Genomic DNA, 27,614 nt, shown 5'->3' on the forward strand with positions numbered 1-27,614 from the left:
AATTAAATTATTAAATAAAATATTTAAATGAGTTTAATTGATATACTAGCATCATTTTGTAATTTGCATAGTTATAAAAATTGAATCAGATAATATGGTTTCTAATCTGATCTACTTATTGGATGGTATATATTAGTAAATTGAATCGATGTCCGATCGAATTGTGGATCCGATCCTACTTATGGGTATCCGATCTAAGCGGTCAACTTCTTATCCATCTAAATTTATTGAACTGTACTATATATAATCTTAATTTAATTGCTAGATCCGCTTTTTCTCTCTCATACGGCAATAATATAAAGAGGATTCTACGGCGCAGACCAAACGGTCAACTCGGATAGGGGAGCCTTACCGGAACAGCAGGCGTGACTAGACATGGAGCTCACGATGGGTTCGCTCCCGGTGGCCAACGTTCAAGCTCTCGCGGCGGCGAGCCGTGACGTCCCGGAGAGGTACATCCGGCCAGAGGCCGGCGCACACCCCGTCGTCGCGGACTGCGGCGTCGACATCCCCGTCATCGACTTCTCCCGATTCCTCGACCCCAACTCCTCCCGAGACGAGTCCTCCAAGCTCCACCTGGCCTGCCAGAACTGGGGCTTCTTCCAGGTGGCAGACATGTCTGTAGTGGAGTGAATCGGCTGCACAAACTCGCATCTAACGTGGACACGATGGGTCGGATCTGTTGATCTCTTGCAGGTGATAAATCACACTGTTCCGAAGGAAGTGATTGAGAAGACGAAGCTTGACGTCCGGGAGTTCTTCCAGCTTCCTCTGGAAGAGAAGATGCAACTGGCGCAGGTGACCGGCGATGTGCAAGGTTACGGCCAGTTGTTTGTTGTATCGAAAGATCAGAAACTAGATTGGGCCGACGTGCTCTACCTTAACACTCAACCTGCTCCCGAAAGGTGTTTGAGGTTTTGGCCCACTCAACCCCTCACATTCAGGCAAGCATGCAGACGCACTGTTCCATAGAACAGGATCGAACACTTCTCTTCCTTCTAGTTTTCTTCTCCATTTATTGTGAACAGATTCATCGATACCATCAGTACATGCATGCAATTGTTCTTCGCAGTTACTTGTAGCTATCACTGTACGTTGACTGTCGCAAGTAATCTCAGGGCTGCACTGGATAACTACTCTGCTGAGGTGAAGAACTTGGCAGATCGCTTGCTGGAGATCATGGCTAAGAACTTGGAACTCAACCCGGATGTGGTGACTGACAAGTTCAAGGTCGGCATTCAATCAGTAAGGTTCAACTACTACCCTCCTTGCCCTCAAGCCGACAAGGTATTGGGGTTCTCCCAGCACTCTGATGCTGATCTCATAACACTGGTTCTTCAAGTAAATCAAGTCCAAGGGCTGCAAATAAAGAGAAGCGGCGAGTGGTTCCCCGTTAAGCCTCTTCCCGGTGCTTTCATCGTTAACGTTGGTGATATATTTGAGGTAGATCCTCCTTTGAATTCATCCTGTGCTACTACTTCAGTTATATGTAATCTTTCGCAAAAGATCTAATGGCCTCTTTTTGTTCTTTTTCATGCAGATCCTCAGCAATGGCAGATATAAAAGTATCGAGCACAGAGTTGTAGTGAACACAGAGAGGGAAAGACTGTCGATAGCAACATTCCACAGTCCCAAATCTAATGCCATGATAGGTCCCCTGCAGGAGCTGGTAAGAGGAAGTGGCGCAAGGTACAAGACCGTGAACCATGAAGATTTCATGAAGCTATTCTTCTCTTCAAAGCTTGATGGGAAGAGCTTCTTGGATCGTATGAGATACTAAGAGATGATTTTTCAGTGCAGCAAAGACCAGAGGTCTTCTTGCAAGAACAAAACGATTTCTAGACCACCCTTCTCTCTCTCTCTTTTTTTGGTAGGGTGATCTGTAATCCCAGTGGTGTCACAATACTTGTTTTATGCACGCTAATGCAATGAAAAATAACATTTTGATGATAAGAAAGATCATGCCAACTCTTAGGAATGAGACTCCAGTTTCACTACAATCAGCAGTTCAAGTTTGTACTGCAAAAGACAGCAAAAGCACCACACTGTCTCAAATACAGAGTCTCAGCTGGTTAAGCATCTTCCTAGAAGTTTTATGTGACTGCTTTATCAAGAGGTGGAAAACATCTATCCTGACTTCTGTGATTTACTGTCATTTGGAGTGCATCTGTAGAGATGAATGATTGTGATCAATCTGAAATATTCTGGATAACAATAACCAAAAGTACACCAACTGCCAGAAGGAGACCTTCTTTTAATGAAAGTTCTTCTCTTCCTGTCCACCAGTCAAAAGGAGAAATGATATATCTCAGAAATCCTCCATCATCACTTAGTGGAGTCTTATGTCAAACATTAATGTTGGGTTAGATTTGAAAGGAAACCTGATTCTGAAACTTGTACTAATATTATTGCTGTCAGGATTCATCTATTTAAATCAAAGACTCTCTCTCTCTCTCTCTCTCTCTCTCTCTCTCTCTATTCGTGCATACTTTACAGCAATACATAGCCCCTGTCAAAAGCAACAATGGGATGACAGGTTCACAGCAGCTGACCGCCGTGCTCAAGACAAGACATCCTCGAGAAGCTTGTACCTGCGGCCTGAATGCTTGGAGGAAGATGATGCACTGCTGCCTCCGGTCGTGCCTCGGTGGCCGGTTTCCTCTCGACCGCCGGTGTGCCTATCGCGTGTTTGTCCCCGGTTCTGCGCACTTAGCTTATTTACCAGTTGCAGACCACTGCAGTTTCTGAAGGCTTCTCTCCTTGGCTGAGTTAGTGCAGTAGAGCGCGAGGTTGAGAGAGATAGAGAGAGGGTGGAGAACGTCGGGAAATATGTGCATTCGGAGAAACGAATTCGACTCAATATACGATCGTAGATATATATCATAAGTACTATTTAATCATATTATATTTCAAAAGTTCATATTTATTCAAAAGTAAATATATATATTTTTTATTTAAATTAATAAAAATATATTAACAATAAATAAATGTATGCATGTAACCTTACAAAAAAAAAATTCGTATAATATAGATACATAATAAATAAAAATATAATCACATAAATGAATATAAAATAATATATTAGTATATAAAGATAGTTTGACCTAACCAAGCAATCTTGTTTATTTTAATTATTCCGAGAAAAGATAATATTCGAGTTAAAATTATATAGGTATAATAATATGCGAGTTCATTAGATGGAGGAAAGTGAGAGGGAAAAGAATGCAGTGGATAAAAAGAGAGGAAATGGATGGTGGTGGTTAACGGTGTGAGGTAGCATGCAAAGCCAACCCCAGATTGGGTCCATTGACCCAGCGGAGCCAACGCAGCACAGGGCGTCCCACCCGGGCCGCAGCCGACCCCACATCTCTGACACCCACTTGTCACCAACGACTACAGCCCGCCTCCACTTCCCTCCCCCGTCCACATCCAACCACCAACTCAACTATAAACCAGGGAACAACTCAATTACACCACTAAGAACATGAGGATTATAGAGAGAGAGAGAGAGAGAGAGAGAGAGAGAGAGGTGAGAGACCATTTGAGCTTAGTCTTACACCATACAAACTTTTACTAGCCAACCCCAGCATCAATCTCAACCACTACAAAGCTCCACCCGTACCTGCCCTTCTCGTCGCTCCCTTCTCCCTCTTTTCTAATGGCTATGGTGATGGACCAACAACAACCAGAGCAGCAGCAAGCTTACAAGCACTACTGCCGGATCTGCAAGAAGGGCTTCGGCTGTGGCCGCGCCCTCGGTGGCCACATGCGCGCCCACGGCATCCTCGATGACTCGGTGGGCGGCCAGGCCGATGCAGATGATGATACCTCCGGCTTTGGCGCCTCCGAGTGGGACGACAAGCTGAATAACCCGGCCGCCGCAGGCACCAAGCGGATGTACGCGCTCCGCACCAACCCCAACCGCCTCAAGAGCTGCCGCATATGTGAGAACTGCGGCAAGGAGTTCCTGTCCTGGAAGTCCTTCCTTGAGCACGGCAAGTGCAGCTCCGAGGAGGAGGGAGACGACTGGTTCCCCTCGTCGCCTAGGTCTGAGGCTGAGGACGATCTCGCCGGACAGAAGGGATGCGCCGGTTGGTCCAAGGGCAAGCGGTCTCGGCGCACGAAGGTGGTCTTGACGGAAGAGGAAGATCTCGCTAACTGCTTGGTGATGCTGTCCGCGGCCCGTGTGGAGCCGGTGGTCATTATCGAGACCGAGGAGTCGTGTGCGTCGGCGAGCAAGGAGGATGACCGGCGGCAGCAAACGATGACGATCGCCGCGACCGCGGAGACGCCTAAGGCTCCTGCACTTGCACCACCAACTCTGCCTAGCGTCCCCCGGGGAATGTTCGAGTGCAAGGCTTGTAAGAAGGTCTTCACCTCGCACCAGGCATTGGGAGGCCACAGGGCCAGCCACAAGAAGGTCAAAGGCTGCTTCGCCGCCAAGCTCGAAGCCCTCGACGAGGCCCTGCCGGACGAAGAGGTCATCACGCATGAGAAGAACGCCAGCGAAATGGCAGCCGCGTCGATGTCGATGGCGATCGTGCCGTATGAGAACTCGGCTCCCTTGGCCATTGCACCGCTCAAGAAGAAGCCGAAGTTGCACGAGTGCTCGATATGCCACCGCGTGTTCACCTCGGGACAGGCATTGGGCGGGCACAAGCGATGCCACTGGATCACGTCGAACCCGCCGGACCCCGGCGTGAAGCTCCAGCCCGTACCAGACCACGCGAACCTTCATCACCAGCTAACTCTCAGACCAATGTTCGATACTTCCAACTCCGAGCCTCTCGATCTCAACATGCCCGCGCCCGCCGACGACGTCGCTGGTGTGCGGAGGGATATCGGCAGTTCACTGCGGCTCGAAATGCCTGCGGCAATCTACCTACGGTCATGGATCGATCGTGGCAACACGAACAAAAACAGAGCCGCTACCAGCATTAACAAGAACAACGATGACAATCACATTCACAGCAAGGACAAAAACACCGAGATGTCTAGTCTCAATGTGGATGATGAAGCGGACAGTAAGGTAAAGCTAGCGCTGAGTGACCTTAAGGATATCAACATGGGAGGGGAAAGCTCGCCTTGGTTGCAGGTGGGGATTGGCTCGTCAGCCAACGAGGGCAGCGAGGCATGAGGAGATTCTTCCACTGTTCGACATCACAGAAACAGAAGAGAAGGAAGAACTTCGCACCGTATGTATGTTGTATTAGAAGAGTGTAATTACAAGAACAATTCTTTTTCCTCTGGTGGGAGATGTCTTCTCCTGTTTCCCTCAGGACAAGAAAAGAAGAACACTTCTTTTCAATTTTCATTTTTGTTTAAAGATCATGTAACTCCCTTCTCTCTCTCTCTCTCTCTCTCTCTCTCTCTCTCTCTCTCTCTCTCTCTCTTCTCTTCCCTTCAGTGTCTGTTGAGATCTGATGATTGGGTACTGAAACACTTTTTATGATAAAGATGGATGCTTTTGATCCAATAGAAATAGTGGAGAAGAAGGTGTACTTTTCTGCTACCTACTTTTGATTGTGTTTCTTGCTCTTCCCGTATTTGTCATGTTAGACAAGAAATCTAATCCGAATCTCCTCTTCGCCACTTACCCTTTGCACCCAAATAAAAAGACTCAGTTATTCACATCAATATTCTTAGTCCACGAGGACCCAATGCACTCCTGCTTCTGTATCCCCCCTGCATCGCTAGACAACAGTGAATCTAGTGCGGGGAAATGCTGTGCACTTTCTTCGATTTCAGGTAATCAATAGCAGATCTCTTACAGGTTTTACTCACTTGTTTTACTAGTTCTTCCGATCACATGTTGCTGCACCAGCACTCTTGGCAAATCTTTCTAAAAGCTGCTTCAGATGCAGCAGTTTAGCTTCTGTGTCATGAACGATGAACCAAGCTCCGCTGCAAGCTAAGGTACGATCATGTTATGATGTTCTAGTGCACAGGATGATGAACAAGCACCACCGACAGTTCGACAGATATGATACGCGACATGTCATGGCGACGGGGTCATGCCAAATCTGTAGGTGATGAAGGTGAAGGAGGAGGAGGAGGAGGAGAGAGCTAAAATGCCGCTCGGCCATATGATAGGTGAAGTTAATGGGAAGGCAGTCGGGCAACGCATGTGGGATGGGCGCCTTTCGCGTTGGCCTATTCTCCCTCACTACCTCTTCTTCGTACCGTCTTTTAGCCAATGGATTCACGATACACACTTCATGCAATTCGTTTCCTCCACCAATCCTTCCACGAATGAAGCAAATCATCCCCCTGCTTCGTTTAGGAACTGCAAACGTCTAACTCGAATAGGTTGCTTTGGTGAGTGACCACAGTAAAACAGCAAGAAAGGTCAGAGTTGTGGAGCTTTTTACGGTGCAAAGATGGCGATGGCATTTACTCCATGCTGAAGCAAGTAATAAAGTAGAAAACACCGCTGCAAATCTTGGTCAGGTGCATAAAATGTACATCTGAAGTAAAGTCGCTGTAGTTAGGGTTGCATATAAGTCTCTTCTTATCGCACTTGCAGATCCCATGCTTTGACATTGCACGACACAAAGCATGGCATTAGATTTGAAGCCAGATGCAATCTAAGATGCATTTGACTTTAAAGACCGATAGAATATGGCATCAATTAGAAAAATCGAAGTCAACTACAAGAGTTAAGGCTGATCTCACATTCAATCTGCAAGATTAACCTATCAAATCTGCAATCTTCAAGCCATCTGCTTACTCTAAACTGGATAATATAATACGAAAATGAAAACATTGGCAATCGCTATCTAAGGGTTACTTGCATTCGTATAGAACATTGGCCGATGCCAAATTTCTTGGCTATAACATGAGTTAATAATATTTCTGGAAATATTCCTTGATCATTGAAGAACTTGGATGGGAGAAGAGTGGGGTAGGGGACAGATAACATCTTCCTTCGTTCATGGGAGTAGGCAGTCAGTATAGTAATCTCTTATGGGGAAAAGAAGAAGAGTGAGGTGCAGAAAGAGGAGGGCAGAGGGATTCCTTTTGCCCCCATGATTATGGACAAGACCAAGAACTGAAGAACCTCCTTAATTTGTGTGACAGAATCTTTCCCTTTTCCTCCAGCAGTTGGTGATGGCCAACTCGAACAGCCAAACTTCTCTTATTGGGATAAATATTACGAAATTAATGACTGTAAAACATTATAAAAAGAAGACGAAAAAGGCAACCATCAAAATTTAATGCAACTCTATACACTCGAGATATAATAATATACATGATTTGCATACGTAGTGAAGTATGTGTCTCATTCCATGCATGGATTCCACAAGCGGGTGTAGAATAGCCAGTGGCTGCGCACACCTCGATGTCACCCGCACAGAAAAAGGAGGACGCGGGAGAAAGAGAGAGATCACAGCGTTGCAGACTTCAACAACTCCACTTGACTGCTACTGCAGCTCCTCCTGTTGTTCTCCAGCTAACACTCCCTGCCGACTTCTGCGGAACTACGGAATGGAGACGGAAGACGAACAAGCCGAAGAGGAACGAGAGAGAGAGAGGCACAATGCGTTGCAATCAAGACTGTCAGCAAGTATAATGTACTGTCGCGAAATTGGTAATGCCAAAAGCATTCTCATGTTCGATACTGCTGGTCATGTTTATGGTACCGTAAGGACTCGATATAAGTATGAAGTACTTACTGTGACGGAATTGGTAAGACCAAAACATTCACAAGTCTGCTATGAATGGGGAATTAAGTGTTTCCAAAATAAATATGATGTTTTCCATTGGGTTTTTATGCTTAATCGCTGCTTGTTTCTTTCGTCTCATAGATTAATATTAGTTGCCCCTCTGCAATCTCTTCTTCATGTGAGGGGGTGTGCGTATCTTTTGGTGGAGGAATACTTGTCGTATACTCTTATTACGTTTCCTGGCGACTGCTTCCTGTACTCTCTCACGCTATAATATCAGGAGGAAAAGCTTCACGCCTCCAGAGACATCACTTTCGACTACTGTCATACTATTCCTTTCTTTCTTCTCTCTTCCTTCACTCTTTTGTGCTTCGTATGGAGAAGCACAGGTGTAGCATCTGCTTCCGTCGCTTCTCCAGCGGCCGGGCACTCGGCGGCCACATGCGCCGTCACGTGACCGCCGCCGCCGCCACCCTTCCAACCAAGCTCCTTGGCCACCACTGCTCCGCCGTCACCGCGGGCTTACCCGCCGGTAACGGCGCGGTGGAGGCAGCAGTGGAGGAGGAGGAAGAGCTCACCAAGGAAGCTGCTTATGGCCTTAGGGAGAACCCACGGAAGAGCTTCCGCCTCGTGGACCCGGAGTTCTCCTCCGCCTTCGCCGCCATCGAGCCCGCCGGTTCCTCCTCCGTCGTCGTCCAGGACGGTGAGAGCGAGACAGAGTCGCTGTGCGCTGCAGCCACCGACGATCGCCGACTTTCCAAACGGCCGCGCCATCGATCCCACGCGCCTACCTCGGAGCCGGAGAGTTCCGACGTCACGACGGAGGAGGACGTCGCCCTCTGCCTCATGATGCTCTCCCGAGACTCCTGGACCGCCGGTAAGGCATCGCTGCTGTTCGACGGGAACGACGACGAGGGATACGGCCGTCGAATCGCCGCCCGTTCACGTCCACCGCGGAGGGGGCGGAGCAAGCACCAGTGCGGGACGTGCAAGAAGGTGTTTCGGTCGTACCAAGCTCTGGGCGGCCACCTAGCGAGCCACCGAAGGCCCACTGCGTGTATCCCTGCTGTCCGATCGCGTACCGACGGGGACGACGATTCCCAGGCCAGTGTCGACGCCAAAGTCCACGAATGCCCCTTCTGCTTCAGAGTCTTCCCCTCCGGCCAGGCTCTCGGCGGCCACAAGCGGTCGCACTTAACATCTTCCACCGCCACCACTACCGTCACTTCACCGGCACCAGTGCCTCCGTTGTCGTGCTCGACACCAACCACATCAACAGCCGGCGGCAAGTCCGGCGATGGCGTCGGCTTAATCGATCTCAACCTGCCTGCGCCACTGGATGATGACGCGGCTCTCTCTGCTGTCTCCGACTTTGAGTTCAGTCCCAACCGCACAGTGAAATGAGCAATTCTGAGTACGTCAACCATTGGATCTGTACATGAAGCAAGTTGAGGTATGAATTGTAGCGAACTCTGAGCGAGCTTTAGAGCTTCAAATCTCCTTTTCTTCACACTGAAATGGGTGGAACTAATTATTCGGTCATTCGCTTTGTATGTATAGCTTCCCGTGAGATGGATGATTGATCTGATAGCACTCTTGAACATTTAATTTACTGTTCTTATTCTCTTGTCCCAATTGCTTGCTGTTCTCCAGCTGTTCTTGCTGGTGAACATCAACTTCCAAAACATTAGTAGCGCTTGATAAGACTAAAGATAGCACAGCAGAGCTGGAGTTGCTGCTGCTGTTGTCGTTTTGTTCTTCCTCTGCAACTCACCGCCTGCAAAGCCCGCTTGCTACCTGCAGTACTTGTCTCTTCTCCTCATCTCTTCCTTCCCTCCCTCTCCCAAAATTTGTAAGCTTCCCCCCGGATTGAGCTGGTCAGTCCCCGCTTCTTTTGGACGCTTGCGGCCCGTCAGTGATGTACTTCGACGCTCATCCACGTTTCCCACTCCGGCCGCTCGTTTGCCATGCGGTGAGCGTCGCTGTCGTCGCCTGCTCCATCGGCGTTCCCTTGTCACCTCTGCATTAATATGTCCAGCTCAAACATTACGAGTTTTAGATTCAAACTCTTCAAGTTTGTAGATACGAATCATGAAAGAACAGCATTTTGCCGGAAGGACCAATCTATGATATTATTGCCAGATTGCGTAAAATTGCGTACAACACGTTGTACATAAAATAAAGCTAAAAGAATTAAGACTATTGGATGTATGAAGTGGCTCTCTTTGGAATCATCCATCTCGATCGATCCTTCAACGCCTGTCTTATCCTCTGTTTGATGAAGCTCGAGGACAAGAGGATTGAAAGAGGAATATTTATCTCTGATCTTAATTTGTGGTTTAATTTCAAGCACATTAGCAAGTTTAGTTGCAGGTAATTAACCCCATTAATCGATAGCCGAAGAAAGAACGATACCGACCGGGAGAGAGCAGGGTGGTGGTAGTGGCTTTCAGGTGCTCTTGCTGGTGGTACCCGAGGGAATGCAGATGTTGCCCCCCTCTGCCATTGGCGCTTCATAACCAGTGTGGGACCCGAGTTGGAGGTGTCGCGCCACTGCTCATCACATCCGCAAGGTGGATAGTTGAGTCGAACGAGTCGTAGACGAAAGCTCGACTTTATCTTTGTCATGGAATCTTGGGCTTTGCTGTTGCCATGCTTATCATCATCGGTCACCACCCATTTCGTGAAACTGGTACTCAGGTGGCTTAAATCAGCTGTAGAAAACTGAATTAAAGATTCTCAGAGAATTGCAACATAAATCATGTTCGATTTCCTGAAACATCAAATAACTAGAGAAGAAATTAGTATAGTCGAGATGAAGATATAAAGATGGATGTGCAACAAATCTAAGGGGAGAAAAGATATAAGATAGTATGAAAATATTTCGAGGTGTACAGATGATATGATCACATGAGTTAAATCGATTAAGATTAACAAAGGAACATAAAGGAAACCTAAAATGATTTTTTAGAAACACGCTAAAAGGTTGGTTTCATACTTTTGATTCAACAAGAAGACAATCAATTTATTAAGAATAGATCTAAGGAACAATCTTTATCTCCTACTTCCAAAAGTAAAGTAGTTCATTTTCATCTCTGGGAGAACATAAGTCTGGAGAAGAAACCACAAAAAGACAGTATTGGTAGCATTGAACAAACATGATGATCTCATCACATCTTGCATGGGTTTTATTAACATAGCGAAGCAGTGGTATCAATCTCTAAACGAATTCTTTGATCAGGCATTAAAAGAAAATTGATGAATACAGATTTGTACCTTCAGGCCTGAAGAAAGCCTTCCACATGGAGGTAGCTGACACTGAGTAGCTGTTAAAAAAGCAGGCAGTCTTGTGTTGTGGTTGAAGCATCTTTCAGTCTTTCGGATATGAAATGAAAGGAATTTGTTCAGGTAAAGTTCCAACTATGATTGGAAACCTCAAGTGGGTTGCAAGTTTCATTCATCTTCTCGTGTCAAGTCTTTGCTGAAATCACTAAAAAAGACAGCAAAGGTGCAGAGAAAAAGGTTGCAGAATCTTTTATTTTTGAGGGCATAAACACATTTACTTGGCCAAGTTGGTTTGCTGGAACATTATAAATATTCAAAAAGGTGACAAGACAGGAGCAATTAAGCCTGCAACAGAGTTATACAATTCCTGATGATATCAACATTCAATCAATCAGTTTTCATTAGTGATTTCTGCATCAACATCACTTATCACATGACAGCAATCAATAGCTTTAAAGATCTCTGCACATCACAGCAGTAGTGTGCTGGTTGCAAAGAAAACCCTATAGCCTCAGTCATGAACTTGCAAGGAAGCACACTGAGAGCTCAAGTACAAGAAGAAAACTGCAAGAGACTCTTTTTTTGTTTGTTTTTTTCTTAAGAAAAGAAGTAAAACATGGGATGAAGATAATAAAGTCAATCAAGCAGTGTCAGCAATGATAGACCCAAACAAGCACACACGACATGGGACCTGTGCAGAAAACCTAATATAACCTTTTGTTAACTATGGAGAATCTGAAAAATGGATCAGCATGTAGACCATTATGGGAGTTATGCTGTAACTTAGCACCTACATAACTTTATAAATTATTATAGATATCATCCGTATATTAGAAAAAATGATGAATAATTGTGAATGTTTGAAAATAAACCAAATATTAGCAAAACCATACACTGCAGCATCTTGATCTCCAGCAAACTAGAGCTGGTTTATGTAGCATCATCAGTGATTGCTGCATTTAACCATGTTACTGGATCACCAGAATAATGATCAAAAGGGCATTATCCCGAGTTTTCAAAAGCCAACAAATGCTACCAACCTCCACAGATATGTATACAGTCATTTATGTTTTTTAGCAGTGTTCAATTTGAACTTGTTCACTGGAGCTTCATTCATAGAATCATCAGAATCATTACAACAAGACAGACAATTATGCTCAGTTTTGAGTCCTGACCAAAACATTGACAGTGGTGTTTGCTAATTTTGTACTAAAAATATAGAAATATAAGAAATAGTATCACTCATCAAAACAATCTCTGTATGGACCTATCCAAACTATATCTTTAGAAGATAAATAAAATCACAAGCACATATGTCCAAAGGTGAGCTACCATCTTTATATGTCTCAAACAGTACATCGAAACATATATTATGTTCAGGAAATTGAAACAGTAAACCTTTATATGGAGGTACAGACCCATTAAGTAATCAAGTTCCTTTCCTCATTTAAATATCATAAACTAACATTAATTTCTGTTTCATATCCACTTAAATATCACTAAAAATTATTCATAGACGGTCATTCTCTCACCTATGGATGAAATAGAATAGAAAGACATGGAAAGAAAAACCTATAAAATGATATAATGACCTTGAATCAATATCAATTTCAAGAGAACTAATTTGTTTATCCCAAAACCACTGTGAACAAAGTCCAAACTGCAGCAAGGCTGCCAAAACTTTCGAAGACTGTTGAAATTAACCAAAACTACAAGTTACCATGAAAATGCAAATTGTTCCACCTATTACCAGTGGGATTACCATAAACACAGAAACATGTTATTTATGGGCCATATTGCATGACTAATATGTGCTTGTGCAGCAGTTAGTGCCATGCTAATGCCACAAAGGAACAGGCGGGCGAAATGTAAAAGCAATCCATAGACAAAACCATACATGAACTTGTGGTCCGGAGACAACTTCTGGCAAAGAATACCTACCTACAAGTGTGCACATTGTTAGGAATTCATGGAACACTATATCCTTGTTCTTATTTTCTCAGTTATTTAGCATAGATATGTCTACCTCTATCCTAGGGAAAGAGGAAGCACTATACAAGGACTGAAGGTTCGAGCTACATACAGTAATCATTTCTGTTCGACTAGCATTGTGTTGTGAGGGATTAGCAAAAGGTCCTATATGGTCAAAGATGCCCTAAACTTAAGCAATGAGGATCAATATTTTGGATAAGGAACTCTTTGGTTGAGTCTGCAAGTCATTTCCACTGTCTAAAACATTTCAAATTCACTTCTTCCAGCTCAGTTATTCTTCTATCTTCACTTTTGCTCCTGAGACATTCACAGTACCACATATCACAATAATGAAAGATAATCACAACCACCATCTGATCTAATACAAACATATCGTCAGCTGGTTTCCACTAAGAATTGAAAATTTAGATGACAGTGGAAATTTTGCTCTGACACATTTCATATCATGCCATTTTGGTGCCAAGATCTACTATGTCATTTTTTGGACCTTTCCAGCCGGCACAAAGAACATGCCAGCATATTATGCCATATCATGCAGACCAACAAGCTGAAACCCCCATGCCACCATATTTCAAATCCTGATTTACTTAAAAATTCAGAAAGGTCTCTCTGTGTACTGCCAGTGAAGCTTGTTTAGCCACTCAGCTAAATGTAACGAACCTTTAGACCAATGCTACAGACTAATTTTTTTGTTTTAGTTGTTTGGACTGATGACACCAACAAATGTAATTGAGTATTCTCTGTGGCCCTGATTAAGTAATTTTATGCATAGCTCCTTCTCTATCTGAGCTAAAGCATCATTTTAGCCAGATGGGGAAATACCAAGTGATAATCAATATATCTAGTTAATGATTCATCACAACTTACACTCAAGAAAGATGAAGTATTCTTTCAAGAAATTCTTGTTTGAGTTATTGGTAGACCAGATGGAATGTGTAGCTTTGCTAAACCAACTGATCTAGCAATCTTCTTCAATCTTGAACACACCAAGTTAAACTCATCCATGTTGAAGTATACTATGAAGAAAATTTAAAGAATTATTTGATTTATTAGTAGACCAAACGAGATGCACACTTATCATTGTTAAAACCAATTGATTCAGCAAGTATTTTAATGTTGGAAACATTGAGTAAAACTCATCTTTGTACAAGTATTGAATCCATACAGAGACTGGAATGAGTGCAACACATATTGACCCATTTTAGACAAAGTAGAAAAAGTTACAAGTGATGTACCAAAAGCAACAAGAACTTCTTTCAAGCTATTTATAAGCAGGAAGTTAAAGCATTAATAGAAGAAAAGCATAAAAGAGAAGGATGCAAGATTGACCTTGGAGTCTTCAACAGCAATCAAATACTCCTTTGGTCTCAGGCAAGTTTTTAAACTTACAGTAGAATAATTAATGTCAAAGGAATGAGTTTAAATTGAAAAAAAACGAAAATTCACATTAACATGCAAAGTGGAACTGATATTTATAACCATACGCTGTAATTTTGACAATTAATATGGTACAACCGATTAGCTTTCAAAGATTTCCTTTACGGTTACTATCAGAAGTATAAAGCACAAGAAAACACAAACAATTCTATCATTGTCCATAGCAACTAGTGGAGACAAATAATTGAAACGTTCTCAGAGAAAAATGTGACGATTCAGTGGGCATTGGCAAATGGTATAATAACTGAAGCAAGCAAGATGTTTTAGAGAAAAAACATTCTGAAATAATCTAAGCCTTACAAATGCAGCAGTTTCATACGATGCTGCAAACTGAAGTATGGATTGTCTTTGTAAAGCTATGAAACCAACACTTAAGCAAGTCTATTTGACATCAAGTGTTGTACATACTCATTCCCTCAATCGTTTTATATCTTCACTCAACAAATAGAAATAGACCCAATGGTTGATCATCATTACGTAAGGTGTTTGGGAAGATTTGTTTTAACATACCCAAATGACATTTTCGTTCAACCCAAAAAAATAGCTTTGTTGACGCAAAAGCTCGAACAGCGTCCGGACATGAACATCAGTTAGGAAACCTCTTAATTCATACATCGATGAGATAAAATACCTATCCCATGGCGTCCTTGAGCGAGTCCCCTGCACCCTGGAAGAAGCAATAAGAAAGAGCGAAGTCTGCAATGAAAATTCCAACAAGGGAGATGACCACGGCAGACGTCGTGGACTCGCCAACCCCCTTGGCCCCGCCATGAGTCGTGACCCCCCAGGCGCAGCTGACGATCGCAATAATGGCCCCAAACACCTGCGACTTGATCATGGCGCTAATGATGTCCCAGGGGCGCAGCGCCCTCCTGGCGGACTCGAGGATGATGTTGATGCTGACGCCGAAGACAGCGTCAGCAAGGAAGGCGCTAGAGGCGAGGCCCACGAAGAAGCAGAGGAGGGTGAGTACGGGGAGGGCGAGGCAGCAAGCGATGACGCGGGGGGTGACAAGGTAGTCAACCGGGTGGGCGCCGAGAACGCGGAGGGTGTCGGTCTGCTCGGAGACCTGCATGGTGCCGAGCTCGGCGGCGAAGGCAGAACCGACGCGGCCAGCGGCAACGACGGAGGTGACGACAGGGGAGAGCTCGCGGGAGAGGGCGAGGGCGAGGACGCCGCCGACGGAGCGGTGGAGGCCGAGGCGGGTGAACTCGCGGACGAACTGGATGGTGAAAGCCATGCCGACGAAGGCGGCGGTGAGGAGGCAGACGCCAGTGGAGCGGGGTCCGACCCTCTCCAGCTGCTGCAGGGTGTTCCGTCGGTGTATGCGCCCGGAGAGGGCACGACGGGCCACCTGCCCGGCAAGAATCAGGGCAGAGAGGCCGCGCCAGAGAGGCTGGGGCGGTGTCCACGAGGAGAACAAAGGAGCAGGTGCGGGTGCGGGCGCGGTCTCAGGTGCGGGTTCGGGGGCGTTGTTGGTGATGCCATGGGAGAGGGAGAGGCGGACAGTGCGGCGGAAGATCAGCGTCCGCCGGGGTATAACTTTGGGGATGATTTGGGGATTCTTAGGGCTTAGGAGTGGGGAGGAGGAAGAGGGCAAGGGGCGGAGGAAGAGGACGGAGATCGCCTCCATGAGCGTGAGGGGAGGCGAAGTCGCAACAGGCAAATACAAAGCTTTAGGCGACGATTGTTCGGTGCATAGAGCATTGGAATTGTGCAAGTTCGTGTAACATGTGTCTTATTATAACGGCGTCAAAAGAAAATTTCACAGTAGGAATTTTATGTTTTGAATGCAAAAATAATTCCAAGGCATAATATCTCATCGTCGAAATTTAAAATTAAGTTCAAATTTAGAAAACATGTATCACTGATAACAACATATTGTTCTCGCTCCTCAAAATTTGATTTCTCAAACATTTAACAGATATATCATGATCTCCATTAATTATCCTTAATAATCCCTTTTGTTTTCCGGTAAGTGTCTACGGACCCTATCTTTAACACTTAGGCCTATTCCTTTAGCTTTTTGTATTTTTATATCACCCCCAAAGTCATTATATAGGAGGATATATTAACATATGAGGTGAAATTTAGATCGTTTATAAGTGTTATGGAAAGATATCATTGACATCGAGATCAGCTTAACATGGTTTGGACCTATGTGTATAGGATTATCCAAGGTATCTCCGACGTAGAAATGTTGAGGTCTTGATGTGTCACTTTTGCTCCGAGATCAAAATCGATAAAAATTTCTTCAATGTGAAAAAGAGAACTCTTGGTTATGTTAAAAATGAACTTTTACACTTGTTGTGAATATACGATATATTTTATAAAATATTCATTAGGAGATAGCTTTTAACAATATTTAATAACTTGGATAGCTCATAAATATTTGCTTTGGATCCATACTCATGCAAACATGTCCATGAGTAATAGCTTTTGTCTCTAAAGCATACTTTGATGGCTCTTTGGTTGGGTCTTGAAACATGAAGACTAGCTCAACTAACATGTTGGTTTTACACTTCTTTGATCACTTTTTTGAGGGGGAGCTCCGAGATGCTCAACCAATATATCTTGGGCGTAGGGGCTAGGAGCTCATCCTCTCCACCTTGAGCAGCGAGGCAATCGATGTGTCCTAACCAACCCACCTTATGCTGAGACGGGGTCAATGCCCGACCCCTCCACCTTGGTTAAAGGGGGTCAGTATTCAACCTCTCAGTCTTGAGCAAAGGGAGAGGTCAGTGCTCGACCTACTCTCCTCGGGCGGAGAGAAAGTCAACACCTGATCAACCCACCTTGGTAAAGAAGAGGTCAACACTCGACCCCTCCACCTTGGTCGGAGGACGTCATCGATGCTCGACCCACTCACCTTGGGTGAATGGGGGGTTGGCACCCGACCCCTCCACTGTGGTTGACGCCTAACCCACTCGCCTCGGTCGAAGAGGGGGTTTGGCACTCGACTAATCCACCTTAGGCAAAGAAGGGGTCGATGCCTAACCCCGACACCTTGGTCGAAGGAGAAGGTTGGCGTTTGACCGAAGGTGGTGCCCGACCCTTTCACCTTAGTGAGAGAGGATCGACACTCAATTAGCTTACCTTAAGTGGAGAGGAGGTTGACACCCAGGCCCTCCACCTTGGTCAGAGATGGCCAACGCCTAACCGACCCACCTCGGGTGGAGGGGGGGCGGTGCTTGACCAATCCACCTTGGCCAAAGGGGGTTGGTGCCCAACTAGCCCACCATGGGCAGAGAGGGGTCAGCGCCCAACCTCTCCACCTTGGGCTAGCCTCGAGATGGTCAAGTTTTCTCGACCTCCATATCTCAGGCAAGTCTCTCTTTAGGTGGGTCGGATTTTCGTGACCTAGTCTAACTTATGTCTTTGATGACTCTTCAATTAGGATGAGTTTTCTTGACGTGACATGTATCTTCTTATGCAGATAAATTTTTGCTGACTCGCATACCTTGGACACGTTTTATTTTATGTCTAGTGCCATAACGAATTTTTTCTTATAAAAATCAGATTTTGTTAACTTACATGTCTCGGACATATTTTGTCTTATGCCTCCTTTCGTAACATGTTTCTTCTTACGTGAGTCGAGTTTTATCGACTTACATGTCTCAAACATATGTTGTCTAGCAATAGATTTTTGTTTATATGAGTCGAGTTTTGTCGACTCATGTGCTAGCTCATTTGTCCTAGTTAAGATTATGAACTCTTAGAAAGTCTTTATATTTTGTATTGACCTTTGCATAGTTAAATATAATATATATGCCTATCTAATCATTAGAAAATAAAAAAGCTGAGCCACGATTAACTCTCATGATTATCTTTTCTGATTATATTTTGTATTGATCCTCGCATAATTAAATATGATATATAAGCCTGTCTAATTATTAGAAAATAAACAACTGAGCCACGATTAACTCTCAAGAACAAACACATACCAATTGGTATGGTCAAGATTTGAGGCCATGATTATCTTTTCTTTAAAACAATGTTTATGCTTTCCACATTGGCATGTGAAATATCAGCTGTATGCTAATCCTGTCTTAGGTGAGTGCCTTATAGTCTTTGCAGTCTTATAACATGAACTGGACTGTTGAATTATACTTTTCATCACCACAAAGCTTTATGAGGTGCTTTTGTTACTTGCTCCCAATGAATCTTGACCACAACCCACACACTATGTTGAGGTTTATTTGATGACTATAAGGGATGATCGATTAAAAATGAAATATTTTTTTATTATTCTGAAATGCTATATTCGTCCTCTCTTTATCTTCTAAACGTCTTCTCAAACAAATTGATACTGCACAAGACTCCGTTTAGACGATGAAGTCCTTTGCAGCTTCTTCATAAAGGAGTAACGATGTCAGGCTTAATGGGCTTTTGTGATCCCCGTTCTGGAGAGCGTAAGCATTCACTGGTGGAGTACACATTACTTGGGAGCAGAACATTATATGCATGCATGCATGCCAGAGAGACTCATATACTAATCTCGAACGATAAATACTGCTTGCTTTGTTGCTTCCTTGTCTTGTATTAGGATGGCCAATTCCTGTACCAACCGGCCCAAGCTGAGACGAGGCCGCTGATCCCTAACGTGACTGCATGGTTGCAGAAAGGATTAGGCGCGATGTCAGCCAAGGCAATGACGAAATCCGCTACGTTGGCAGCCACTGCCATCAACCTCATCACCCTCTCAGCTCTTATCTTCTTCGACTCCTCCTTGCCCCCGCCGTCGCCGGCTTTCTCCACCTTTTTCTGCTCCGCCAGCCCCTTCCTGATCATGATGAAGTCGATGACGACGAAGAATACGTAGCCCAGCGCCTCGCCGAAGGCCGAGATGTAGCTCATCTTCCGCGCCAGGCTCGCGTCCAGCGCCCCGATCCTTGACAGCCACAGGAAGTGGTCGAAGAAGAAGTACACCATCTCGCCGGCGTTGGCGAACACCGCGAGGAAGCGGAGGAGAGGCGTGGACCCGGGGCTGCGGCGGAGGGTGTTGAAGCCGGTGAGGAAGCGGCCGGAGCGGAAGGCCTTGCGGCTGAGCCCGGAGGCCACCTCCCAGCTCTTGGCCCTGCCGGCGAGGCCCGGATGGGCGGACTCGGCGTGCCAGTGCGCCAGCTTCGAGACGTACTGGAAGGTCTTGACGAGCTTGTCGATCCCGTCTCGCTTCGCGAGGAAAACGACCAGCTTGTCGACGGTGTCGCTCATGGCGTCGACGGCAGGGAAGGACGGAGGGAAGGGAGGAGGCGGAATATGAGCGGAGGCGCTGGGCTCGTTTCCGCCACTGGCGCAGGAGTTCGGATAAGGGTTTAAGAGCTGATGGCCACGATGCAATGCTTGTTTGTTCACCCCATTACTGAGATAGAATTGTTTTGTCTTCTCTGCAACTCGTTGGTGGTTGTGATGAACACCAAGTGAAGCCTCGTCATTAGGCGATATATATATATATAGAAGAATTATCCATTGTGCATCAAACAATCTATGGTGCACAATTTAGTGTTTATTTCTTAAAAATGAACATCGAGTTGCAGCTATGATTCTGATTATCTAATGTATTGAATCATGTAATCATTCTTGTATTGAATCATGAGTTAACTGTTATAAGTTAATCATATACATTTTTACGTAGGACTAATGGCATATTACAATTTAAGTTACTGTTAAAAAAATGGTTGAGTAATAAAAGATTGGGAGGGTTTGGAGAGTTAATAAAAAAATAGTTTGTATAGTCTTTCAGGGTACAACAGCGTACAAAATACTTGTCAGGGCTAATTTGTAGGCTTTGGTCTTATAATTAAAAAAATTATATTAAAATCTATATAATTATAAAAATAAAATATCTAGAACATAGTCGATTTTACTCATGAAAATATAAAAATAATAAATAAAAGATAATTTTAATATTCTAATTGATAGTGATAAATAATATTGATATCGATAGTGATGAATGATGGCGTTGCTAGGGGCCGTGAGTAGTTGTTGCGGACGAGGAGAGTGATGGTGAGAGACGAGAGTCACTTTAAAACTGCATCAACACTAATGCAATTATCGAGCGACTCTTTCACCGCTCCACATTTGTATCCGCATCGACATAATTGGCGAGTGGCAAAATGGCTATTGATGCAAATACCAAGTTATCTTTTCGTCATTTAACAATCGTGTCGACATCGATGAGGATATAGAGCAGTCCTCATCTCTCGTCATCTCTCTCCTCATTTACAATAATCACTCGCGGCCCCTGGTGGTGTCATCGTCATCTGCCACCATCGACACTATTCGCTACAACCAATTGGAATATTAAAATTATCTGTATGTTTATTATTTTCATGTTTATGTCTGTCGATAAAATCAATAATATTCGAATAAATAGATGTAAATATTTCACTTTCATAATTATAAAAACTTTAATATAAATTTTTTAAACCTAGGAATCATAATACTAAGAATATCTAACTATTGGGGTGAGTATTTTAGAATAAGTATCAAGTTGGAGATATAGCACTTTTTTAGATATACATGTATTTCATAACTCACAAAGAACATAATTACCAAACCCCAGACATTTCATGAGGAGAGAAAGATGTTTATGGAGATTTAAAATATATATCGATTCGATACATACAAATGAATATTTATAAAAATATCAGACCATATAATTTGATGCTGATATGTATCAATCTATTATTATAATGATTGATATCAAATAATATAAATTGGTACATTACTAGATATGCTCTTTTCCATATCTTATCCACATTCCATTTTATTTCCCCAAATAATAGAAGATAAGAATAATTATTGAAGAAACTTTATTGAAGTAACTTTAGCTTAAATACATTAACATATCCCTCTCCTATTTATATAGATTAGGAGAAAAGATTATTTTGGATCGATGCAAAGAATGGTTTACGAGCGAGAGGCTTCGTGAGTAAAGAGCAGATCGCTGCTGCTGTTGTGATTGCTGTTACAGTGAGGGCACGGGTAAGGGCAAAATTTTATTTTTCTCACTGCTCTGATATCATGATGAAAATAATAAAAGATAAGAATAATTATTAAAAAAATTTATTGAAGTAACTTTAACTTAAATACATTAACATGACCCTCTCCTATTTATACAGATTAGGAGAAAAAAATTTCCTTAACAGAATAAAAAAATTTTCTCGTAGAAAATCTTATCTTCTATGAGGATGGATTAAGATTAAACCTTGATGGGTGTCTTAGAAAGATCACGAGAAGAAAATATAAAATAATTCTTCGAAATAAATGCTAAGGCATTTCCCTATGTTATAGCTTTGCTCCAATGGACAACCACCTCACCTGTGACGCAAGGAGTCCATGGGAAGGTTTAATTCCTCAACCACATACATTAAGTCAGAGAAGTGAGTAGGTTTCTGTGCATGACAGAGTGGTTCTTCTTCCCTAGAAAATGATTCATCAGCTTGCAGCATCAACAAAAGTATTGTCACCATCCACAGCACAACTTGGCCCCATTGCATGAATCAGCTGAGACATTTAGCAATGTGTACCACATCATCAGTCACCTTTGCACCACTGGAAACACCCCTGGCTTGGTACCTTGTTCTGGCCAGTTTGTCCACCACTGGAAAAAGCTTCAGACCTCAATGGGATGTGGAGAAGGAAACAGAGAGTACAAGTGTGCACTGAAACATAAAACAAGGATGACAACAAAACACATTCAAGATGAGTCCATAGTGACAACAGCGAGTAGAAGTGTGCACTGAAACATAAAACAAGGATGACAACAAAACACATTCAAGATGAGTCCATGGTGACAACAGAGAGTAGAAGTGTGCACTGAAACATAAAACAAGGATGACAACAAAACACATTCAAGATGAGTCCATGGTGACAACATAACTCGTATCGCAGCAACGGGGAAGACAAAGCTCCGCTCCATTCCAGATAGAAAGCTTGTGTCCGTTTAGTCCTTCAAAACTAGCTTTTTGATTACTGGAGGAACAGGAGGACCTGAGCAATACTAAAGAGGACAAGAGTTGCTCAAAGAAAGAATGTACCTTGTGTATCATGTGGGACGATAGAGTGACCATGTGATAGATCAGCAAGGAAAGCTTTAATTAATGTAATGAACCATGATTAGGCAGCTTTGTCTGGTGTTAGCCCTGCAAGCAAAGAATCATTACATAGAAAGCAAGACTGTATCTGCCATTACCGCATGAAGACATGAGCTTTGGCCTCGGCGGCCACCGTCATCTAATAGACCACATTAACCATGTGAGCCGCATGACTGTATCTGCCATTACTGCATGAAGACATGAGCTTTGGACCCGGCAGCCACTGTCGTCTAATAATAGACTACATTGACCATGTGCAGGCACACGATCATGGAGGTGTTTTGCTATTTGGATCTAACAAATTGAGGGTGCAAGAAGACGGTCACACAAACAATGAGAATAGACAAAATACCAGCTGCGAAAACAAAAGCCAAGATGGCCACTTTTTGCAAGAATGACAAGCGAAACTACAATAGAACTTGTTGACTGAAACGTGTAAACAAGATTGCATATCTGACAAGCATGCACTTGATTCGATATCCTAATCACTTGTTGCATATGCTTGAAAGGGGCAGATGCACCGGAAAAATATCACATTCTCTACAGCATAATCAATCAAGGTATATGTGGAAGTCAGTATCATAAACTGGTTTGAACATAGGACCTAACAAAACTTTGACAACTCTACTTATGGTTCATTGATGATACTTTTGCATCCTGAATTCTTCGATAGATGCTCTAGAATGCCAAAATTAGGTATTGTGTGTTTTCAATGTCATTTAATTTTACAAACTAGACCAATTAGAGACAATAAATTTTGGCAGCAAATATGCTTCATGTTTCAGTTGAGTATAACCTGTAAAATTAATTTGGATTGGAGTTCAGTAATCTTTACACAACAAATAAAAACATGTATAACAATTTGAACATCAACTTGGTAGATATTTAGTGTTTCTACTTGGTGTGTATTCATAAGTATACATAAGATGCTAAGTGTTTATAGTTCAATGAATGAAACCAGCAGTAGTAATAGATGAAATCAGAATCATAAAATTAATGATTTTATGGTGCCGAAACAATTTGAAGAAACCATGGAACTATGAAGGTAATAATAAATATACGCTGTAAGAGATGCTATATCGAGTAAGCCCTACTTTACATGGAATGATAGGAATCAAATTTCAATTGCATTGTTTTAGCTGAAATCGTAGGAGCAGCTGTGTTGTGAAATCTGATCAGGATGGTTCACCAATTTTGGCTAATTTGCTCACCAGTCTGTGATTCCTTGAGTATTAGATGGAAAAAAAAAATCCACACCAAAAGACCCTAAGGGAATCTCTTGAAGTCAAGAATATAAATAAAAAAAACAATGGAATAAAGAATTGATGAAGCAAAAAAAAACTCTTATATACAGCTCATCACAAGTCCAACTACCGATACAATGTAACAACCTAAACATTATAGACCACCCCTGCAGAATCATGATCCAAACTTCTGTCAAAAACTTCACTCTAAAGAAGATCAATTCTCTCTAATGCCGAATAACAGTAATAAACAGGAGAGATGACATTCACACTCCTTTCTTTTGGTGTGTTAAATGAATGTACTCCTATAAATAAGAATCACATAAAAAGATGATGTTAATGATACTTGAGTATCATCAGAAATAACTTTGCACTCATTCTCCGTTTTGCCTTCATCCATGTGCGTCTCATTTTTGCTTAGGCTGATAGACAATGATCTTTGAGTATTATCTCAACCAATTTGGCCATCTATCATGATAGCTTATATCTACCAGAACCTCACAACATGTCGATCAATTATGACGAAGCTGATGCTCTAAATATTACCACATGTCACAGAGTAATCGCAGAAAAATTAAATGCATAATGACAATTCCTCTTATGAAGAAAAAGATGACATCAAATTAAACTAAGATCCATATCCTGATATTGTTATCATATCTGAATAAGATGACAAATAATTAGGCCATAATCATCTGAATATCATGATCAGAAACAAAAACATAAAAACTCCAATCGACATCAAATGTGCCAATGTCATTTTACTAGGGAACAAATGCCACCAAAACCAGATGAATCGTGAGGTAAGATTAGTTGAGACCATTATAACACCAAAAGTGATTACTGCCGTAGAAAATTATGTTGCTGCAACATCTAGAGCCAGCAAAGCACGAATACCTAAGTGCCAATGATTGCCAGAACTTTGCAAGGACAGGTACAAGGATTACATGCCTGTGAGGCAGCAGCTCTTCAGCACCTCCAAGCTGATACAGAGACAAGCTCATTATGTTGCCAACAAAGGAAGAGAGAGGCCTGGCGCTTCTCCACATGAAATCCTTTGATCGACACCCTCTTCAGAAGGCATTCAGCCTGTGTCTCTGTAAAATTGCTGAATCGAATGGGCACAAACCCTGTGGTTGCAAAGTGTGCTCGCCAGGAAACCATCTTGTCATCCACCCGGTGCCGCCCAAGAATAGAACTCTCAATCCTTGGCTGTAGCAGAAACCTTTCGATCTTGCTAATCATATCTTGGTCAGTTCCAGATGCATCAATGGACTCCATAAGTACCATGGAGGACTGAAAAGCATGAAGGAAGTACTGCAAGAACGGAAGGCCACTCAGTTCGCACCCTTGGTCAACTGAGACCACAATCTTCGGGGAGAGTTGCTTCACAAGGCAGAGGAGAACCATGGAAGAAAGGTTTGCAGAAGCTACAGGGAGGTTTACAGCAACGGCTTCACCTCCCATGCCAAGGAGCTTCGAGGGATCAAAAGAATCCAGGCAATGGACGTTAAATTCAAAGGGAATGTTAAGGTCACTTGCAAAATGGGAGAGATTCTCCCGGATGAGTTGGAGCTCCAAGTCGTTTTGGGAGTAATCTGAGGCCAAAACTGTGATTTTAAGTAGCCACACTGAACCTGACACCGAACTGCGCCTCTGGGCCAGCTCCTGCATGAAGGAGGACCATTGTCCGCCAAAACCGATGTCGAAATCGATGATATGGATACGGTCAGAGCCACTGAGCTCCTCGAGGAGGGCTTGGATGCAGGTAAAATTAGAGAACTGAATGATGGGAGAGACCTCGGAGAAGGCCTTGTAAGCACTGAGCTTCTGCACAATGTCCCATTGAGTCGTGAGGGGATGAGACGAGAACGGACTCTGCCGATGGTGGGGATTCGATCTATTCGAGAGGATTAGCTGCAATGCCTCCTTGAAGTAAAAAGCAGAGCGGATAAGAGGCTTCCCCACGGGGGAGGGGAGCTGGTGATTGAGCCGTGCCAATATCCCATGGGCGCCAACGAAATTCCTCGCCTCGACCATCCTTGCAGCCTCGAAAAGCAGGTCAACCAATGCATATTGTAGCTGATGATGATGCTGCTGCTGCTGAGCGGCCATTGCTGCCGAAGCATCGTCCCCAAGAGCTGCCACCTTCGGTTTCCCCAACCTTTCCTGGGGATGAGGCAGCGTAAAGCTTGTGCTTTGCTGCTGTTGCGGGCATGACTGCTGTCGATGGATGAAGAGGTCCGAAGTGCCCCCAGGCTCCAGAAAGGGAAGTTTCGGCGGAACATGGTCAACGATCGAATGAAGGCGCTTCGGCTGGGTGGGGACGAGGAGATGCGGCAGCTGCTGGTGCTCCACCTCCCCCGCACCGAGGAAGAAGGACGGGCTCGGGGTGGCCAATGGCTGGGTCAGAAGAAGGCCTGCGCCAAACAACTGCGGCTTGTCCTCCATGGTATCCGTCAAGTACGAGCCTGGCGGTAGACAGACCGGCTGCGAGATGCTGTTGCCTGCCAGCGGCAGTGGCGAGAAGAGCTGACTACCGGTTTGGTGGCCAAAGGTGGCCCCTTTGACGCCGGTGATCTCCGAGGGCGGAGACACCCAGCCGTTACTGCTCTCGAGCAAGAAGCTACCACCAGTAATTACGTTAGAAGCCAAAGGAGGAAGGCTGCCGATGGAAGCCGAGACGGAAAGCTCGTCCACGATCCTTCCAAAGGATTCAAGCCCAATTCCCGGGTCGAGAATCCCGAACCCCAAGCCGTCATTGCTGCCATTGAAATCCACCAGCCCTTGGGAGAAGAGCACCTGCTGTTGTTGCTGCTTAAGCCCGGCCGCAGAGTGGTCGACGACGTCGCCGATGATCCACCGAAGAGAAGTCTGCTCCCGATCGGGGGAGGCCGCCGAAGTCTCCGTAAGCATCGCCTCCCAGTCTTCGACGCCAAGACCGCACCTTTCACCTCCCGCAACGAAGCCCGTGTCGAGCTGGGCTGGTATCAGCTGCAGCTCAGCCTCCCAGTCCTCCTTCCCGGACGCACCGCTGCCAGAGTCGGAGAGGGGCCATTTGTTGGCGGGGTTTTCGGAGACCACCGCCACTCCGGCGGAGTTGGAGGAGCCGCTGCTGCCCAAGGAAGAAGACAGTGTGACGGTGGAGGTGGGAGAGCTGGGGCTCCTGTGATCAAGCACCGATCCTGGCTCCGCTACCTCTGGGATCGCCAACTTTGGACTCTTATTGACCCAGAAAAGAGCTTGCTTTCCTTCTAATATTGTCTCAGCTGCTTCTAAAACCCCCTTCCCCTGGCCATGATAGGGCAGACCCCTCATCTAATGCAAGAATCCAGACGCAAGTCCTTTGTTACTTTACCCCAAGAGATAAAAACAAAGTTCTTGAAAGCTGAAACAGTAGAAGGTGGACAAAGGGGAGATCTCAACTTTGTTCGGCTTCCTCTGTCTACAAGTCTACAAAATGGGACAATAATACAACGGGCGCATAAAAATTAAGCTTCAGGAGTTCCTCCTCCTCCTCTGCCTCCTCCCATCTTTCTCAACTTTTCTTCTACACTTGTATTTTCCTTTCCTTCTTCTTTCTTCTCTACTGTCCTACTTCTGTTTCAAAGCTTCTCTTTTATCTTTGAATGGGCTGTGACTGCCTGGTTGGGTTGGGAGAGAGAGCGGGAGGAGCGGGGGAAGCAGCGGGAGTTCCCTGTACTCTTCTCAAAATCTCCACTCTCTCTTTCCTCTTCCCCTTGTTCTGCGTTTGCTTTCTTCACCGCTTCTGCCACGGATGCGTGCAACACTAAAAAGAGTAAATGAAAGTGAGCCCCAACCTTCTCTCTCCTCTGGCTCCCTTTGCCTGCTTCCTCCTCTCCTCGTTTCTCACACCACTCCACAATCGA

At 44.2% G+C, this 27,614-nt stretch overlaps 6 protein-coding genes across 7 annotated transcripts; 3 read left to right on the top strand and 3 right to left on the bottom strand.

Annotated features, from left to right (window-relative positions):
- The first annotated feature begins 316 nt into the window (after positions 1–316).
- Positions 317–1,981, top strand: LOC135626171 (2-oxoglutarate-dependent dioxygenase 11-like). 2 transcript variants are annotated; one of them, XM_065131281.1, is made up of 4 exons: positions 317–606; positions 697–944; positions 1,119–1,443; positions 1,541–1,981. In XM_065131281.1, the coding sequence occupies exons 1-4, from the start codon at positions 376–378 to the stop codon at positions 1,778–1,780; spliced, it is 1,044 nt and encodes a 347-aa protein (XP_064987353.1). In that variant the 5' UTR covers positions 317–375; the 3' UTR covers positions 1,781–1,981. The 2 variants fall into 2 exon arrangements, with proteins under 2 accessions (XP_064987353.1, XP_064987354.1); XM_065131282.1 differs by having other exon boundaries at positions 697–914.
- A 1,677-nt stretch (positions 1,982–3,658) lies between these two features.
- LOC135627312 (zinc finger protein ZAT1-like) lies at positions 3,659–5,274 on the top strand. Its single transcript, XM_065133359.1, has one exon. The coding sequence runs from the start codon at positions 3,659–3,661 to the stop codon at positions 5,135–5,137; it is 1,479 nt and encodes a 492-aa protein (XP_064989431.1). The 3' UTR covers positions 5,138–5,274.
- A 2,611-nt stretch (positions 5,275–7,885) lies between these two features.
- Positions 7,886–9,279, top strand: LOC103972603 (zinc finger protein ZAT9-like). Its single transcript, XM_009386954.3, has one exon. The coding sequence runs from the start codon at positions 8,043–8,045 to the stop codon at positions 9,069–9,071; it is 1,029 nt and encodes a 342-aa protein (XP_009385229.2). The 5' UTR covers positions 7,886–8,042; the 3' UTR covers positions 9,072–9,279.
- Positions 9,280–14,614: 5,335 nt separating this feature from the next.
- Positions 14,615–16,102, bottom strand: LOC103972009 (protein TRIGALACTOSYLDIACYLGLYCEROL 1, chloroplastic). The gene has a single exon (XM_009386191.3). The coding sequence runs from the start codon at positions 16,012–16,014 to the stop codon at positions 15,013–15,015; it is 1,002 nt and encodes a 333-aa protein (XP_009384466.1). The 5' UTR covers positions 16,015–16,102; the 3' UTR covers positions 14,615–15,012.
- A 2,651-nt stretch (positions 16,103–18,753) lies between these two features.
- Positions 18,754–19,750, bottom strand: LOC135627334 (peroxisomal membrane protein 11-4-like). The gene has a single exon (XM_065133400.1). The coding sequence runs from the start codon at positions 19,593–19,595 to the stop codon at positions 18,924–18,926; it is 672 nt and encodes a 223-aa protein (XP_064989472.1). The 5' UTR covers positions 19,596–19,750; the 3' UTR covers positions 18,754–18,923.
- A 4,697-nt stretch (positions 19,751–24,447) lies between these two features.
- Positions 24,448–27,614, bottom strand: LOC103972011 (scarecrow-like protein 27). The gene has a single exon (XM_009386193.3). The coding sequence runs from the start codon at positions 27,040–27,042 to the stop codon at positions 24,694–24,696; it is 2,349 nt and encodes a 782-aa protein (XP_009384468.2). The 5' UTR covers positions 27,043–27,614; the 3' UTR covers positions 24,448–24,693.

Source organism: Musa acuminata, chromosome BXJ2-11, assembly GCF_036884655.1.
Source record: "Musa acuminata AAA Group cultivar baxijiao chromosome BXJ2-11, Cavendish_Baxijiao_AAA, whole genome shotgun sequence".
In the NCBI taxonomy this organism is placed as follows: domain Eukaryota; kingdom Viridiplantae; phylum Streptophyta; class Magnoliopsida; order Zingiberales; family Musaceae; genus Musa; species Musa acuminata.